At 41.0% G+C, this 18,736-nt stretch overlaps 1 protein-coding gene across 1 annotated transcript in view; it reads left to right on the forward strand.

Moving 5' to 3' along the window:
* ABCC2 (ATP binding cassette subfamily C member 2) overlaps nt 1-18,736 on the forward strand; it is a 65,746-nt gene that overhangs the window by 13,874 nt on the left and 33,136 nt on the right. The window contains exons 4-12 of the mRNA XM_087432428.1: nt 5,648-5,773; nt 7,438-7,572; nt 7,796-7,903; nt 8,307-8,362; nt 9,817-10,051; nt 11,963-12,126; nt 12,959-13,136; nt 15,904-16,158; nt 17,258-17,323. Of these exons, the coding sequence (XP_087288554.1) occupies nt 5,648-5,773; nt 7,438-7,572; nt 7,796-7,903; nt 8,307-8,362; nt 9,817-10,051; nt 11,963-12,126; nt 12,959-13,136; nt 15,904-16,158; nt 17,258-17,323 (1,323 nt within the window). The remainder of the gene's footprint in view (nt 1-5,647; nt 5,774-7,437; nt 7,573-7,795; nt 7,904-8,306; nt 8,363-9,816; nt 10,052-11,962; nt 12,127-12,958; nt 13,137-15,903; nt 16,159-17,257; nt 17,324-18,736) is intronic.

Raw genomic sequence — 18,736 nt, forward strand, 5'->3', positions numbered from 1 at the left:
AATTCAGTGGCATTAAATACATCCCAATGTTGCGCAATCACCGCCACTATCTAGTTCCAGAACTCTTTCATCATCCCTAATAGAAACCTTGTACCCATTAAACAGTCACTCCCCATTCTGTCTTTCCCCATCCCCTGGCAACCACAAATCTGCTTTCTGTCTTTATGTATGCCTAGTCTGGATATTTCATTTATATATGCAATCATACAATATGTGGCCTTTTGTGTCTGGCTTCTTTCACTTAGCATTATGTTTTCAAGGTTCATCCATGTTGTAGCATGTATCAATATTTCATTCCTTTTTGTGGCTAAACTGTACACCGTTGTATGGATATATCACATTTTGTTTATCCATTCATCAGTCGATGGACATTTGAGTTGTTTCCATTCTTTGTCTATTTTGAGTAACGCTGTTAGGAATATTTGTATGCAAGTTTTGAGTGGATATAGGCTTTTAATTTTCTTGAGTATAAACTTAGGAGTAAAATTGCTGAGTCATATGGTAACTCTATATTTAATATTTTATTTTATTTATTTATTTATTTATTTATTTATTTATTTATTTATTTATTCATTTTATTTTTTTCCCCAAAGCCCCAGTAGATAGTTGTATGTCATAGCTGCACATCCTTCTAGTTGCTGTATGTGGGACGCAGCCTCAGCATGGCCAGACAAGCGGTGCATCGGTGCGCGCCCGGGATCCGAACCCGGGCCGCCAGCAGCGGAGCGCGCGCACTTAACCACTAAGCCACGGGGCCGGCCCAATGTTTAATATTTTAAGGAACTGACAAACTATTTTCCAAAGTGGCTGTACCCTTTTACATTCCTGCCAGCAATGTATGAGAATTCTAATACTCATCCTCTCCAATACTTGTTATTGTCCATCTTTTTGGTTATAGCTATCCTAGTAGGTGTGAAGTGGTATCTCATTGTGGTTTTGATTTGTGTTTTCCCAATGACTAATGATGTGAGCATCTTTTCATATGCTTTTTAGCCATTTGTATACTTTCTTTGGCAAAATTTATTCTTTGAGTAAACCCTTTACCCATTTTTTATTTGGGTTATTTATGTCTTTTTATTGTTAAATTATAAAGAGTTCTTTATATATTGTAGATCTATGTATCACTTTGATCACTGAGGAAAACCTTTATCTGAAGTCCCCACAAGCTGTCCCCCGCTTCTTTTTGGCTGGAATTGTGTCACATTCCTATGGCTAAAGCAGTCACAGGCCAGAGGAATGGGACCCCATCAAGATTGGTTTTTAATTCACTTCATGGGGTTGGAAATGAGTTCAGCTTCTACCCAATCATATGGCTGAGCTGAGTAGGATAGATATTTTACAAAAGGGTGGTTCTGTTAGGAAGAAGAGCATGGCTTTGAGTAGGCGACTCCACCATCGGGATCCCAACAGGAAATAGCTGAGGCAAAATAAGATAATATAAGGTTGTATTTACAAAGGGACGTAGGGCTTGACAGCAAACTGTTACCACTCTAGGCTTGAAGGGACAAGGGTGGAGAGTGAATCTGACCGGGCAGACAGAAGATACAAGCACAGCAGCCAGGCATGTCTATCTCAGGCTCCCCTTTCACTGCTGCCTTTTCTTGTGTGTGTTTTGGGCCACAGTTTTCTCTACTCTTTTCCCTGTCACTATTGGCACACTTGATTTTTGTCTTCTAAAACTTAATCTGATCTACTGAGTTCACCCTTCTCCATTCATATTCTCAGTGCTAGTATGGATTTATTTCTTCGGTGCTTCTCGGCCATCATTTCAATGGGTTGGAGAAAGATGGGAGATAAACAAGCATACTAAACCTGGCATCTTGAACTAGAAACTCCCATCTTTTTCTATGAATATTTTAAAAACATAATTGAATTCATTGTATATGCAATTTTGTAGTCTACTTTTTTCACTTTAGATGATATAAAAAGCATTTCTGAGTGTTGTTAACATTATTCTTTTTTTTTTTTTTTTTTTTTATTTATTTTATTTTTTGCCCCCAAAGCCCCAGTAGATAGTTGTATGTCATAGCTGCACACCCTTCTAGTTGCTGTATGTGGGACTCGGCCCCAGGATGGACAGAGAAGTGGTGCCTCAATGCGCACCCGGGATCCGAACCCGGGCTGCCAGCATCGCAGCGCGCGCACTTAACCACCAAGCCACAGGGCCGGCCCAACATTATTCTTAAACATAATTTTGATGACTACAAAATAGTTCATCACATGAGTATACCTTAATTTATTTTAACAACTCATGCAACATTAACTCCTCCCAATAAACCCCTCCACCACTGTTTTGGGTTATTTTAGGTTTTATAAATTATTCACTATTAAAAATGAGACTCCAATTAACATTCTTGTGCATAAATATTTGCCTACAATTCAGATTATTTCCTCAGAAAAGATTCTTTTTTTTTTGTGAGGAAGATCAGCCCTGAGCTAACATCCATGCTAATCCTCCTCTTTTTGCTGAGGAAGACCGGCTCTGAGCTAACATCTATTGCCAATCCTCCTCCTTTTTTTCCCCAAAGCCCCAGTAGATAGTTGTATGTCATAGTTGCACATCCTGCTAGTTGCTGTACGTGGGACACGGCCTCAGCATGGCCAGAGAAGCGGTGCATGGGTGCGCGCCCTGGATCCGAACCTGGGACGCCAGTAGCGGAGCGTGCACACTTAACCGCTAAGCCATGGGGCCGGCCCAGAAAGGATTCTTAAAAGTAGAATTACTATAACAAATTATATGAGCAGTTTGAGGCCTTTGTAACAATAGAAAATTTTTATAATCTGGGAAGGTTTTTACCAGTCTGTATTCTCACCAAAAATGTGTTAAAATCTGTATCTCTGCACCCTTGCCATCACTGAGTAACATATTTTACTTTAATTTTATATGCAAAAATGTCATCCTGTTGTTTTACTTTGTATTTCTATAGGTACTTACACAGTTGATTTTTAAACATTTGTCAAGAATATTTCTTCATTTGTGAATTGTCTGTTCACATCACTTGCTCATTTTTTAAATGGGGTGTTAGTGTATTTAACTTTTTGAGTAGATAATTCCCAGAGAGTTACAAAATTCAAAAGGTACAAAAGGTACACAATATGCTAGTCACTCATTCCTGTTTGAGTTGGCAGCCATAAATCCTAGTTCCTTGTATACCCTTCCAGAAGTAACCCATGCTTGTACGAACACCTGCATATGTATATTTTTTCACACAAATGTTAGTGTATTATATATACTTTCTGTTTCTTGGAGATCCTTCCATTTTAGCACATAAAGATCTATTTCTTTCTTTCTTTTTTTTTTTTTTTGTGAGGAATATCAGCCCTGAGCTAACATCCATGCTAATCCTCCTCTTTTTGCTAAGGAAGACCGGCTCTGAGCTAACATCTATTGCCAATCCTCCTCTTTTTTTTTGCCCCCAAAGCCCCAGTAGATAGTTATATGTCATAGCTGCACATCCTTCTAGTTGCTGTATGTGGGACACGGCCTCAGCATGGCCGGAAAAGCGGTGCATCGGTGCATGCCCGGGATCCGAACCTGGGCCCCCAGTAGCGGAGCGCGAGCACTTAACCACTAAGCCATGGGGCCGGCCCATTTTCTTTCTTTTTAATGACTACTTGAGATACTGTTATTTGGATGTAGCATAATGTATGTGCCCTATATGATAGAAATTTCAGTGGTTTTTAACCTTCTGGCGTCATAAGCCATGGTGCAATAACTAGCTTTGTACATATGTGTGTGTCTGTAGGATAAATTCCTAGAAATGAAATTACTGGATTAAGGGTATGTGGATTCAAAATTTTTATAGATAGTACAAGCTACTCTTCGTAGAATTTTTTCCTCAGTCTCACCAATTTTTTATTAAACTTTTTGATATTTGCTAATCAGTTAAGCGAAAAATGGTATGTCGTCATAATTTGAAATTGCACTCTCTTATTATTAGTAAGGTTGAGCATCTTTTCGTATGTTTAAAAGCCATTTGTGTTTTTTTCTTTACATTACCTGTTTATATTCTATGCCCATGTTTTGCACTGAGTTGTTAGTTTGTTGTTTTTTTTAAATTGCTTTGTAGGAGTTGTTTATAACGTATATTGGTCCTTTTTGATATGGATTGCTCAGAGTATTTCTAATCAGTTTGTAAGAGTTTAATATATGTAAGCCTGTGGCAAGACTCCCTCCTTTTCCTTGGCCTGAGGAGTGGTCTGCTGGTTAGCATTTCTCTTTACCTAGTCATCCTCAAGGGTGGGTGCTTTAGCTCCACTTTGCTCTATTTTGTCTCCTAATTTACCTAAAGGCAAATATAACTTACCACTTCAGAAGCTATTATTTTTTCCATAAAAACCTCATAGTCTCATGTGAAAAAGCACAATATAATGAATTATATACTTGAGAAAAATGTATCTGCTTATCAACATGTCTTTGACTCTATGCCTTGCTAAATAATTGCACTGGTCCTATTAGTTAAAGGTGCATTCATCTTCCTCCTTGGCTGCTTTTCATTACAAAGGGCCCAATATCTCTGCCTGAGCCATTCTTGGATAATGAAACTTATGGCAATGAGTAAGGATAGATGGATGGGAGTAGAAGGTGATGAGGGTAGGGGAGATGGTACTAAAGATCTTCATTTTGAGGGCTAAGATCCTGGTGGACCTCCTTAATGGAGGGAGTAATTTTCCATCCTGATAGGTGGGGCATAGTCATTCAGAACAATGCAATGTGTATCTTGTTTTATGAGCTCATAGGACAAATATTGATTGGTTTGGCGTCATCCTAGGGTGACATAGTCCCAATCGTTGCAACATTAACTTCAAAGGTTATGTGGGGAAAAGGCTAGGACTAATGACCAAGGAAAGGGAATAGTGCCATCCCAATTGGGGTGAAGAAGTCCCCCTTTAAATCTATTGTATTTGTTATCTGTTGTTGTGTAACAAATTACCCCAAAACTTAGCAGCTTAAAAATAAACATTTTTTTAATCTTACAGTTTCTATGGGTCAGGAATTTGGGAGTAGCTTATCTGGGTTCTACTTCAGGATTTCTCATGAGGTTACAGTTAATATGCTGGCTGTGTCATCTGAAGGCTTGACTGGGACCAGAGCATCTGCTTCTAAGATGACTCACTCACATGGCTGTTGGCAGAAGGCCTCAGTCCCTTACCAAGTGCACCTCTCCATATAGCTACTTGAGTGTCTTCATGATGGGGCTGGTAGCTGTCCCAGCAGTGAGTGATCTGAGAGAGAGAACAAGGAGGAAACCACCTTGCTTTCTATTACCTATTTTTGAAAGTCTCGCACTGAAACTACCGCCACATTCTATTCATTAGACGGGAGTCCCTGAGTTCAGCCCACACTCAAGGGAAGGGAAACAAAACTTTAATTTTTGAAGGAATATCAAAGAATTTGTGGACATATTTTAAAACCATCGCACTAAAACATTCCTTAAAAACACTTATTATAGCATACTTTGAACTTTATTCCATTGCTTGAACTATATGTATCCAGAAATATTTATTGAATCAACTATATTATTCCAGAAATATTTATTGAGTGTGTTACCTGAATCACTGCATACCATTTTTACCATTCATTACTGGGAACCATTCTGTTCTAAAGACTGATATCCTCCTAACACTGGTCTTTTTCCCTTCTCAGGTGCTTGTTGTGTTTCTTTTTATTCTAGCAGCCATAGAGTTGATCTTTGTACTCACAGAAGACTCTGGACAAGCTACAGTCCCTGCCATCAGATATACCAATCCAATCCTCTACCTGGGCACATGGGTAAGGCCCGTCACCACTTCTGTCCTGTTTATTTTCTCTATTTATAGTTATCTAGCTGAAATTTGCTCTTTTGGAGTGAAATAAAGTCCAATTTCATCTACCTTTTTTAAGGGACCTGTGGTGAGGCAAAGTTTGGATGTAATGGGGTAAAACAAATATTAGCTTTTTATCTTCTTTTGAACACTAGTTTATAGAGTCTTTTCCCTAGGGTAAGTACTAGCTTTAGTGACTGAAATGTGTAACTTATGCCTGCATATCTTGCCATCTAAGGCTCGTACATGAAATTCAACTTTCTTAATGTAAAAAAATTTTCTAAATATTAGTTTTAAATCGACTGACTGGTGACTCTAATCAATGGATCACTGAGTCTAGAGTTGTTTGTATAAACTTGATGACAGAAACTGCTGCCTCTCCTGCAGGCAAGTTTTTTTGGGGGGCCTGTACAGTGGTTTAAAACACAATGGAGTTAGATGCCATCATTTTAAAAGAGGAGGATGCCATATAATTATTTGGATTTCCAAACTTCCTTGAAAAATCAGAATGTCTGGCAACTACGGGCCTACATTCCCACAGGGCAATGGTCAGCTAGGACTGAGTAGCAGTTGCCCCCATTAGACCAGGCATGTGCTCAGTACAGTCCCCCACCCTCACTTCACTCAGTAACATGGGCTGCCCGGCCCCTGTAGGCATTATTGTTTGTTACCATTGTTATAAAACAAAGAAAGAAGAATCTAGGCAGTGGTGTGCTGAGGCCAGCTCACAGAGCTGGTTGTGTGCATCTCTTCCCAATCCTATGTTTAGTGACATCATGTTGGAGCTTGAAATCCACCATAGTGGGAATATTTACACAATGGAAATTGACAAAGGCTACAAGTCATGGCTTTTTTTTTTTTTTGAGAATGTTGGTTTACCAGCACAGTACTAGATCTAGGAAACTAACATTTTTTTTTTTTTTTAAAGGTTTTTATTTATTTTTTGCCCCCAAAGCCCCAGTAGATAGTTGTATGTCACAGCTGCACATCCTTCTAGTTGCTGTATGTGGGACTCGGCCTCAGGCTGGACAGAGAAGTGGTGCCTCGATGCGCACCCGGGATCCGAACCCAGGCCGCCAGCATCGCAGCGCGCGCACTTAACCACCAAGCCACAGGGCCGGCCCGGAAACTAACATTTGATTAATTATATCTAAGTGAGATATTACAAGGCAAATTTTTTTTATTAATTGCTTAGTCTAATATTAGAAAATCGTCATACAGACACCTTGCACCTATCCAGCAAAATCTGGCGCCCCCGCCTGACTACTGTAATGCCTGAAATTAATTTCCTTGGGTCTTGAAAAGGTTTTTCTGCCTCCCAAAGTAACTCCATTAAAATGTAGACGATGAATTTCTGTGTTCTTCGCTAACTCCCCACCCAAGTGTAGTGAATAGAAATGAGGCAGGGAAGGGGGTCCCAGGGAGAGCACTGAGGCCCTGAAAGAGAAATTTGGATAGTATCAGAGAAGAAGTCTACAATTTGGAATTTGTGTGCTTTCTACCTGGTCAGATTAGTTACAACAATCTTCTCCTTCACCTCTCCTTTCCTCCTCTGTTCTCTGACACCCTTCTTGCCTCTTGTCCTTGGTTAGTGATAATCTTTTTCAGAACTTGATATGAAATTCTCTTTAGCTCCTGGTTGTGCTGATCCAACACAGCAGGCGATGGTGCGTGCAGAAGGACTCTTGGTTCCTGTCCATTTTCTGGATTCTCTCAATAATCTGTGGCACTTTCCAATTTCAGACTCTGATCCGGACACTCTTAAAGGTAAGGAGGAAAGAGAAGGTGACATGAGGAGAAATTGCTGGGTAACTTCTAAGTTGGAGTAAAGGGCATAAAGTGAGCTGTGCTCCAGAATAGAATTGTATTTAGGGGATTTGATAATAGACTTTAAAGACAAGCATTGACATATATGGGCTGTTTAGATTTAATTTGGATAAAAGTCTCATTATCTCTGTTTTTTGGTTGTTGTTGTTTTTTTTTCCCATAGGACAGCAATTCTAATCTGGCCTACTCCAGCCTGTTCTTCATCTGCTATGCATTCCAGATCCTAATCCTGATCCTTTCAGCATTTTCAGAAAAAGATGACTCATCAAATGTGAGACTCTAAATATACCCACCTCATACATTATCTTGACAAATGTGACTTTGAGATGTCTCGGTCTCGCAGAGGTCCCATGAGCCCAGAATACAGTAGTATGGACCATTTTATGACATAAAGAAACAGAAGGTGACTAGAGCATGGAAATATTGACTTTTATACTGACCCACCAATCTTCAGCATAGACATTTAACTTGTATGTCTATGCCAAAAAATTTGATGGTCATTCTATTGGTGACCTTAGAGTCTCCAAATACATATATGTTGTTCAGCCTATTTCAGTAACATATCTAGTTTCTAGCACAACATCGTACTTAGAAAATTCAGTTTCTGATTTTAGAGTCCCATAGAGTTCCTGTTTCCAATTGATTTACTTTCTGATTTTTTGTGCGTCTTACAGGATCCATCATCCACGGCTTCATTTCTGAGTAGCATTACCTTTAGTTGGTATGACAGGTAGGAAATGCCTGGAGTATGAGTTGTCTATTATCTCTATCCCCTCACTCTCCTGCAAGTGATGGACATGCCTCCTGTGACCTCCATTTCTCCTCTACTTAGAGTCAGAGAATTTTAAAATTTACAGATCAATTTAATTTATTTCCTTCATTGGGCAGATTGGAATGCTGAGGAGAGGATGGGGGAGATTTGCTCTTGGTAGCCTGGGGGTTCCACGGAGAAAAGGAAGGACAGTAGGAAAAGAAGGCAGTAGGACAGGAAAAGGGAAATTTGGGGGCAGGCAGTGTGGCACAAATTTGGAGGGTAAGAGATGAACTAGCTGGCCTGGACTAACAGAGGATCTGCAGCAGGCATCCTTGGCCTTTGTAGTTCCATGGACCCCTTGGCAGGCTGGTAACATCCATGAATCCCTTCTCAGATAGTATAGTTAAGTGCATAAAATAAAAAACATAGGATTATAAGGGAACCCAAATGTATTGAAATGTAGTTACCAAAATATTTTTTAAAACACCAAATTTATAATATAGTAATACATGTACTTCTTTATTAATGCATTAAATAACAAGATCTAGGGAGGGATCTAATAATGACCATAATTTCAAAGTAGCGATGAGCATAAATTAGCCATGAAAACATCTGTGATGTCTCCTGGTGACAAAGGCACAGGTATTTCTTTTTACAACTGTGGTTGGTTGCCTATACTCATATTGAAAGGAAAGGCTAAATTTCAGTTAGAAGCCAATAAAAATAAAGATGTACTTTATCTTCCATCCATGTTCTCAAATCCCAGGTTGAGGAGCCCTGATCTAGAGAAACAGTATAGAGTCGGCCTCCAGTTCTGCTCATTTCCTTAAGGGCATTGTGGAGGCACCTCAAAGACACACCAGAGCGTCAGAAAGGTAGCCAGTGTTTGAGGAGGAAGGAGCAGGAACGGGGGAGGTGATGATCTTTTGGCTTTTAATTCCATAGTGCCCTTCCCCTTTCCCTTCTCTTGTTGTCTTCTCCCACCCTCCATTACCCCCACCTGCTCCCTTTTCTGCTCTCTCCACTCCTCTTTCTTTTTTTTTTTTTTTTTTTTTTTTTTTTTTTTTAAAGATTTTATTTATTCATTTTTTTCCCCCCAAAGCCCCAGTAGATAGTTGTATGTCATAGGTTCACATCCTTCTAGTTGCTGTACGTGGGACTCGGCCCCGGGTTGGTCGGAGAAGTGGTGCCTTGGGGCGCGCCCGGGATCCGAACCCGGGCCGCCAGCATCAGAGCGCGCGCACTTAACCGCCAAGCCACAGAGCCGGCCTCCACTCCTCTTTCAAGTTCAGAAGGCCAGGAGATGGGGTAGTGAGGCAAGGGAGAAGTCCCATCCTTCTGTCCCTTCATCCCAGAACTGGATGGTTTTGATAGAGGCAGCCTCTGACCCAGCCTGTAGGGTCTCAGCCTGTGGGTCACTCTTGTTTCAGCATTGTTCTGAAAGGTTACAAACACCCTCTGACACTTGAAGATGTCTGGGATGTTGATGAAGAGACTAAAACCAAGACACTAGTCAGCCGGTTTGAAGTGTACATGACAGGAGAGCTGCAGAAGGCCAGGCGGGCACTCCAGAGATGGCAGCAGAAGAACTCTCAGCGAAACTCTGGAACCAAGCTACACGGCTTGAACAAGAATGAGAGTCAAAGCCAAGATGTCCTTGTCCTGGTAATTTTCCCATGAGTGTCTCTGCGAATGTGCTGTATGTCTCTGGCAAGAGGACATCAGTGTCATGGTGATTCTGTCCTTATATTTTGACAGCACTTCATGCTTTGCAGTGCATTTTATATTATTAGTAGTATTCACAATACTAATAATACCTTAGTCATGGATACATGGGGGTATAATATACTATTCTCTCTCCTTTTGGGTATATTTGAAATTTTCTATAACAAAATGTCTTTAAAAATAGAAAAATAAAATAAAATAATACCTTAGCATTACTAGAATTTGTACCTGGGTGAGATTTAGCATTAGCAGCTTATTTATTCACTCAAAAATATTTATTAAGTACTGTGTGTCAGAGACCATTCTGGGCACTGGGTACAAGGAACAGCTTGAAAGAGTTTAAACAGCTAGAAAATAAACAATAAATCAATACTGATGTTACTCTTTGAAAGTAACAAACACTAGTAAGAAAATAGAACATGTTAATGTATTTGGAGTGAAGTGCTACTTTAAGGTAATAGGGGAGGCTTCTCAGAGGAGGTGATATTTGAGCAGAGATCCAAACGATGAGAAGAGTCCGTCTGAGGGACCATCAGAAGGAAGGGTATTCCAGTCAGAGGGAGTAAGAGTGTGAGGCTGAGAGGGGAATGTGTGGCTCATTTAAAGAACTGAAAGAAGGTTCGGGAGCATGGAGAGAGAGACTGAGTGTGGGGTGAGAGGAGCTCAGGGAAGTGGATAGGATTAAGCAGTGTAGACCCTTTTGGACCATGGTAAGAAGTCTGATGGAAAGCCAGTGGGAGGTTTTAAGCAGAGGAGTAATGAGATCAGATTCATATTTTTCAAAGCCCACTTGGGCTGCTGCTGGGAGAATGGATGGTTGAGGGGCAAGACTGAAAGCTGGGAGGCATATTGGGGCAGTTGTCCAGGCAAGAGAGACTGATGAGATGGGACCACAGTGAGAAAAATTACAAGAGGGTGTCACTGGTATAAAAACCTGGAAACTGAGGCTGGGAAGCTAGAATTTGGGGCTTGGTGGGACTCTGGAGAATATAATGAGGAGGACAAAACATAGGAAAAGGAAGGGGCTGGTGAGTGAGTGGTAAGGCCCCATGTGTTAGATTCCCAGGGCCGCTGAAACTAGTAGCACAAACTGCGTGGGTTAAAACAACAGAAATTTATTGTCTCACAGCTCAGGAGGCCAGAAGTCTGAGATCAAAGTATTGACGCTCCCTCCGAAACCTGTAGAGGAGAAACCCATTCCTCTTTTACCTTCTGGTTTTTGTCAGCAATCCTTGGCATTCCTTGGCTAATGGATGCATCACTCCAATCTCTTTCTCTGTCGTCTTCTTTCTGTGTCTCTTCTCTTCTTATACGGACACCAGTCATATTGGAGTAGGGCCCATCCTAATGACCTCATCTTAACTTGATTATGTCTGCAAAAGTCCTATTTCTAAATAATGGTACATTCTAAGGTACTAGGGGCTAGGACTTCAACATATCTTTGGGGGAGGGGACACAATTCAACCCACAGCAACCACAAGCAGGAAAAGAATGAAAAGGCTTCACAGCATCTAAAAGATAAATATTATCATGTCCACACCCTTCAGTCACAGGATTGCCCCTCAGGCCCCCACTCAGGGTCTGTTTTTTATTTTTATGTGGTGTTCTCACCAGTTTAGTTGCCTGTTTTCCTAATCCAAAATAGATTGTAAGCATCAGTTAGGAGGGGAAAGGGGAACAGTGATGGTGGCTAAAAGGGTGGACGGTGACCAGGTAGTGAGGAGAGGACCAAAACCCATACAAAGAAGGCAACAGGGCTCAAGAGGGTTAACACTGTGGAGCTGTTCGGTGCAGGACAGTCTTAAACTACACAGCTCTGTGGGCACTGTTGTTGTTTTGTTTTGTACCTAGGAAGAAGCTAAAAAGAAAAAAAAGAAGTCTGGGACCACAAAAGACTATCCCAAGTCCTGGTTGGTCATGGCCCTCTTCAAAACTTTCCACGTCATACTCCTGAAATCATTCCTACTGAAGCTAGTGTATGACATCCTCACGTTTCTGAATCCTCAGCTGCAGAAGTGAGTCCCTGGGCCTTGGGTTGTCCTTTACAGGGCCTCCTCTGCCATTCTCCCTTTTGCGCCTTCTTTATGCAGGCAGGAGTGTATTAGTAAATTCTCATTTTTTAAAATGCTTATAATTTTCTTCCACCTTACACCATTGTGTTTGTGAAAAGCACAAGGCAATTTTCAAGATGTAAGATGATATATCCGTTAGCCTCCTTCTTTTCCACATCCCTCCCCTCACAGGAAGTCAGATACTTGTTAGGGGTCCTTTCTTGTTAAACGGAACTGCTGTAGGCTGAGCCATGTCCAAGAGGTGGGCAGCATACCCCAGAAGAGCCTTGTACCTAGTGTATCTTGTGATCTCTTCACTCCACAGTCACAGCATTCAGTGGGAGGTTTAGGTTAATCATGACAAGACTTCACAGTCTGCTGGGATCTACGGAATGAACTATCCTCCAGGGGAAGCCCTTCTAACTCTTGCTGGATACATGTCCTAATTCCTTTTCAGGCTTGCATTATCCAGGAATGAATCCACTTGTCCCCCACAGCCTCTTTTACCAGGGGGTGGGGGAAGACAGGGCCAAAGCATTGCAGTGGCAGCTCTGTGGAGCATTCATTATCGCTTCTCACAGCCATGGGTCATCAACCCTAAGCTCTTGCTGCTTGTCTTCAAGCAAAAACAAGAACATTGGCACAACTGTGGACCTCAGGTCTTCCAAGAGCATTGGACAGTTCTGGTCACTCTGTTACCTACAGGGTGTAGGGTAGGGTAGCTGGCTGTGTGCGAGGAGCGTGAGGAGCACTTGAAGGCTTGATGGGCATCACTTACTCAGTTTTGCTCTGGCAGGTGGCTGATCTCCTTCGCAAGTGACCCTGACTCATATGTGTGGGCTGGATATGTCTGTGCAATCCTCTTCTTTGTTGTGGCCCTCATCCAGTCTTTCTGCCTTCAGAGTTACTTTCAACTGTGTTTTGTGCTGGGCACAAAAGTACGGGCAACTGTCATGGCTTGTATATATAAGAAGGTAAGTGGGATAAGTCAGACATCACCAAAGAAAATCCCTTTAGTAAATGTGAGCATTTATTCCAAGATTGAGGAAAATTTGATGGAAATGATAACTGACATCAGCACTTGATTTTGATTAACCATATAGCCTTCTTCAGATGTTTCTTTGGAAATTAAAATATGAAAAGTGTGTATATAGACATGGGGGGGTGGTGTGTGTGGGGATGCACTCCAGGGGAAAGTTGGCAGGATCTGCCTTTCAGCCTTGAAGGCTTGCATACCTGTCCCTCTTCTGACTTGTCTCAACAAGGTGAGAACACCTTGGGAAAGAATGTATAGTCAGAAAAGAAGCTTGCAAAGGACAGACTCTTAAAACCACCAACATTCAAACCAAATACTGAATGAAACTGGGCTCATAAAACCTGAACTCATAAGTCCATCTCAAATTACAATTTCACCATAGACTAGAATGCTCTATGAGCCAGTGCTCCATCTCCCCAGACTTGCATTTGCCTAATGACTTCTTTGTCTAAATCTTTAGTGGCTGACTAACCCCACCTCTAACTGGCTCCTTTTTTTGATTTGTAAATACATTCACTCTAGTTACTGAGTTCTGCAGACTTGGGAACTTTTCCATTTCCTTAAGATAATTTTACTCATCTTCCCTCTGTTATGTTGCTTTTAACATTTAACTTTCTCAGGGCAACTGTATTTTCCTTATGTCATAAATACCAAGACGAAGTCTCATTTTGTCCCTTAAGAAATGAAAATAGTCAATTATATCTCAATTTAAAAAAACAAATAAATAGAAAGAAAGAAATGAAAATATAATAGTTATGATCAGTGACTACAAACCTGAGGAGAAAATTCATCCGTGAGGATATAGGACTTTTTATAGGTCAGAACATCAAACAGTTGCCTTTTCTTCCACCCCTAAGGAGTTCCATCATAGTGATTTCTCTACTACAGTTCCTGGTTTTCTCCTTTGCTTTCCTCTCTTAAAACACCAATGTGTCTTTGTCTTCCCTGAGTAGATACTGACACGTCAAGAGACCCAGACAGGTAATCCAAATGTCTTTAGATCAGAAGTCTGGTCAAGTCCTTTGAACTCCCAGATGCTCTCACCCTGGAATTTGTCTTCCTCCTGATTAATTTTTTAATCTTATTCCTTCTGGAGATACTGGATTTCTGCTAGTTTGCAGAATATGAGGTCACTAATCAGGCTGTCTCAGCCATTTCTACAAATGTTACACTTTTACAATTGTGATGATTCATTCTCACTATTTTGTTTCTTAATATATTCCAGGTTTTGTAACTGTTACAATCCATAAAGAATCTGTAAAATATAGCCCTTAATGAGACCTGCATTCAAATAAATATCGCTACTAAAATAGAATTTAAAATTGACCAATTTCATATATTTAGACAATGCTTCATAAATGTTATGAAACGTTTTTCACATATTATCAATTCATAGCCCTGTGAAGTAACCGCATTATCCCTATTTTACAGAGAAGTAAGGCTTAGGTCATTTCAATGCCTACAATCATATAGCCAGGACCTGCCCCCAAACAAGGGCTATTGGAACTAAATTAATGACTTTTCATTATTGAGATTTATTGACTTTTTATTGAGGTTTATTGAGAAAAGAAAAGCATAGTGATTACCTTGAAGGGTAATTAGATGTTACTTTTTTTCGCTTTTCCGTACCAAAGGGGAGGCATAACGACAGACTGACTTCTCTAGAACTTTGGTGGCCTAACATTTTAGGAGATTTCACTCTTTTTACTGTACAACCCCAAATCCTTATATGTTCCAAAGAAGAGTGTATTGGTGGATTAAGATAACAGTAGAACTTCTAGGAGGAGGATGGAGGTGGATATCTAGAGCTACTTGTAGCCCATATACTGTTTTTGTGGGAATTAGAAGGCTCTCTTTCCTCCAGGAAGATGTAGCCTGTACCAGATGGTGGCTTGGTGAGCATAGTGCAGGCTGGTTTCAGTGCCTACCCACCCCCAAGTCTCTTGGCAGGGCATTGTTGTAACTGACAAATCTGTGGGTATCAGCTTTCTGATCTCTCTACCATAAGGAATAAACAAACAAACAATAAACAAATGTGTGAACCCTGCAGCTTTCCTCTCCATTCTAAGAGCTCTGTCCTTCTTGGGAATGGTTGCAACCTCCTCATAAGAGTATGGCTCCGAATAACATTGCTACATCGAAAGTCTGCAAGGTCAGAATCAACACATGCCTCCTCCCTTCATCCCTCTGTTCCTTCCATCCTTCAGTATTTGATTCACTACTGTGAACCATGTGATATGCTAGTGAAATGGACAGATGTAGCCCTTGTCCTCATAGAGTTTGCATCTGGTAGAGAAATAGAATAACAAAATAATTACAGTTCAGGGTGATGAAGGTAATGGCAGAGGTAAGCACAGGGTGTTATGGCGGTACACAGGAGGGGTATCTAACCCAAACTTGGGAGTCAGGGAAGTTTTCTCAGAAGAAATTCCATCTGAGCTGACACTAAAGGATAAATAGGAGTTTTCTGAGCAAAGAAGTATGTGTGGGAGGGTGGGGTTGGGGAAGGTGGGAATAGCAGGAAAGAATGGTCAAGAATGAGAAAACACTGTAAGATTTGGAGGCAAGAAGGCACAGCCCCTTGGAATAGTTGTATCCATATGGAGCCCGTCCTTCTACTGTGTTCTCACTTCCTGAGTTTCCCCTTTAACTCTCCACTATCTTTGGCCTTGTCCATGGATCCCAATCCCAGTCTTTATCTTTAGGCCCTGACCCTATCCAACCGGACCAGGAAGCAATACACCGTTGGAGAAATAGTGAACCTGATGTCTGTGGATGCCCAGAAGCTCATGGATGTGACCAGTTTCATCCACTCACTGTGGTCAACCTTACTACAGATTGCCTTATCCATCTACTTCCTATGGATAGAGTTGGGACCCTCAGTCTTAGCAGGTGTTGGGGTGATGGTGCTCCTAATCCCAGTTAATGGGATACTCGCCACCAGGAATAGGGCTATTCAGGTAAAGAAACAGAGTCACCCTGGGGATACACACACCTTCTTCAAATTCTAAAGTCTTTTGCTTACTCTATTCTAACTCTTGGAGTTTGAGCAAGGTAAAACTGGTAGAAGGCTTTCCATCATCCCAAATGAATTTGGCTTTCTCTATCTTCCCTTTTCATATTCTGACCACTCTTAGGGTTTATATACTCTATCTTCATTCCTGTTAGAGGGAAGAGCCTGACTGGAGAAGGAAGAGCTGCCCAGGGACCCTGCGCATAGCTCTTCTACCCTGCTCCTCAGGGCTGTTCTTAGAACTGTGATTATTGGCCCTGTTTTTCCATCATAGCAATATAAACCAACCATGCAGGGAAGTCACATGAGTGACCCAACTTTAAGCCTAAATCTTAGCAATGAATCCTTCTACCATGAGATGATAGGGCTCCATGTGGACGGTCCTTAGCTCTGCCAGAAATCATAGGCTGAGTGGTTCGACTCGGTGGTGTGCATGATTTATTCATTGTTTTGCATTCGTTTAGTTACAAATAATTATTTTAACAATATTTATTGCATACCCTACTTTTCTGGGAACACAGCAGCAAATTAGACAAGGCTCTTGCTCTTGTGGAGCTTCTGTTCTACTTGGTGTGGAGAGTCAGGTCATAACAAACAAAAGCAAAGAAGAAAAATATCAGGTCATGATAAGTACTACGCAGAGAATTAAAAAGGGTGATGTGATAGTGAGTGAGGGGGTGGTTGTTTTAGATTAAGCGGTCAGGAAAGACCTCTGTGAGGAGGGGACATTTGAGCTGAGCTCTGAACAACACAAACCTGACTGTGAAAGAGCAAGCCTTGAGACAAACATCCTGGGAAGTGGGCATGGGCAGGCCAAGGCTGTGGGGGCAGAAACGGGCTTGGCATGTTCAAGGATCAGAGAGAAGATGGGTGTGGCAGGAGTGGAGTGAGCCAAGAGAGGAGAGTGGGAGAGATGCATCCCACAGGGCACCTCAAGTTCGTACCAAGTGACAGCCACAGGTGCCACTGAGACCTAGCGACTGCAGCAAGTCTGGACCCTCTCACATGGAAGTGTGTTGTGTTTTTGTTTTACTTTTTCCTGGCAGGTAAAAAATATGAAGAATAAAGACAAACGTTTAAAGATCATGACTGAGATTCTCAGTGGGATCAAGGTGAGAAGCCAAGTGTAGGTGGCCTTCTGTGTGCATTGACAGCAGCGGTAGGTTCTTGGCCTTAACAAACCCTGGTAGAGGCCCTGCTTCTGGGCCTGTGGTTCGTCACGTGACTCCTGACTCCTCCACCCACGGTCTCCTATTTCTTCTCCTACTACCCCTCTCAGGCCCTCTTTTAAACCTTGATTTCTATTTATTTACCTTAAATGGTTTGTTTTGTTTTTACATTTCACTGCAGAAATTTTCAAATGTGCACAAAAGTAGGGAGAACAATAGAATGAACCCCCGTGGACTTACCGCCCAGCTCCTATAATTATCAGCATGACCTAACTAGTTTCATCCATACCTTCACTCCCCACTTCATGCCCTGCTAGATTATTTTAAAGTAAATCTCAGATATCTTATCATTTCATTTGTAAATACTTTGTATGTATTTCTAAAAGAAAGACTTCATTTTTTAATAACCAAAATACCATTATCACTGTTATCATTGTTAAAAAAGTTAACAATCATTCTTTGGTGCCATTAAACTTCCCTAATTGCCTCATAAATGTCTTTTTTTGTTTGTTTGTTTTACTGTTGGTTAGTTTTGAATAAGGATCCAAAAAATGGTCACACATAGCATTTAGTTGATAGTGCTTTAAATCTACAATAGTCCCTCTTTCCCTTTTTTTTGGTCCTATTGGAGAAACCAGGTTGTCTTATTTCCTCATGAATTGGTAGTTAGATCTAGAGGCTTGATTAGATTTAGGTATGATTTTTTTTTTTTTTTTTTTTTGGTTGGGATGGTGGGGCAGGATACTTTCAGATGGTGCTGTGTGCTTCCAAACATCAACGATGATGAGTGGTCAGGGGTCCAGGTGTTGTCAGCCTGATTCATCACTTGTTAAGATTCCTGCCATTCTTTCACCTTGAGCTGTGATCTGTGGCCCTAGTAGCACATTTCGATCCCCTGAGAAATCCGTAATACCCACTGAGGCTTGGGCCTAATTCAAACCATTTAAATTGGACTCTCTGGGGGTGAGGCCCAGTCATATATATTTTTTAAAAGCTCCCTAAGTGATTCTAATATGCAGCCAAGGTTGAAAATCACTGTCATAAAAATTTTAGCAGTCACTGATGATCATTGCCTTGATCTATTCTTTCATTAGGAGTTGCAAAAGGGTGATATTTTAATTCTATTATTCCTTTGACATTAATTAGCTGGAATTCTATAAAGAAGAATTATTTTTAATCAACTAGTTGGTTACCTGAAAATAAAATTTGCACTAGATAGGCAGGATAAATGCTTGCTTTTTTCCCTCTATTTACTAGCTTTCAAAATGATGCATTTCATCTTCCAAAGGTGACCAATAAGTTCTCGTTTAATGTATATGTAGTTTTGAATTCATGGATTTTAAAATTACCAAAAAC

The sequence above is a fragment of the Ceratotherium simum genome, chromosome 6 (assembly GCF_057802395.1).
Source record: "Ceratotherium simum simum isolate JZ-2026a chromosome 6, ASM5780239v1, whole genome shotgun sequence".
Lineage (NCBI taxonomy): Eukaryota > Metazoa > Chordata > Mammalia > Perissodactyla > Rhinocerotidae > Ceratotherium > Ceratotherium simum.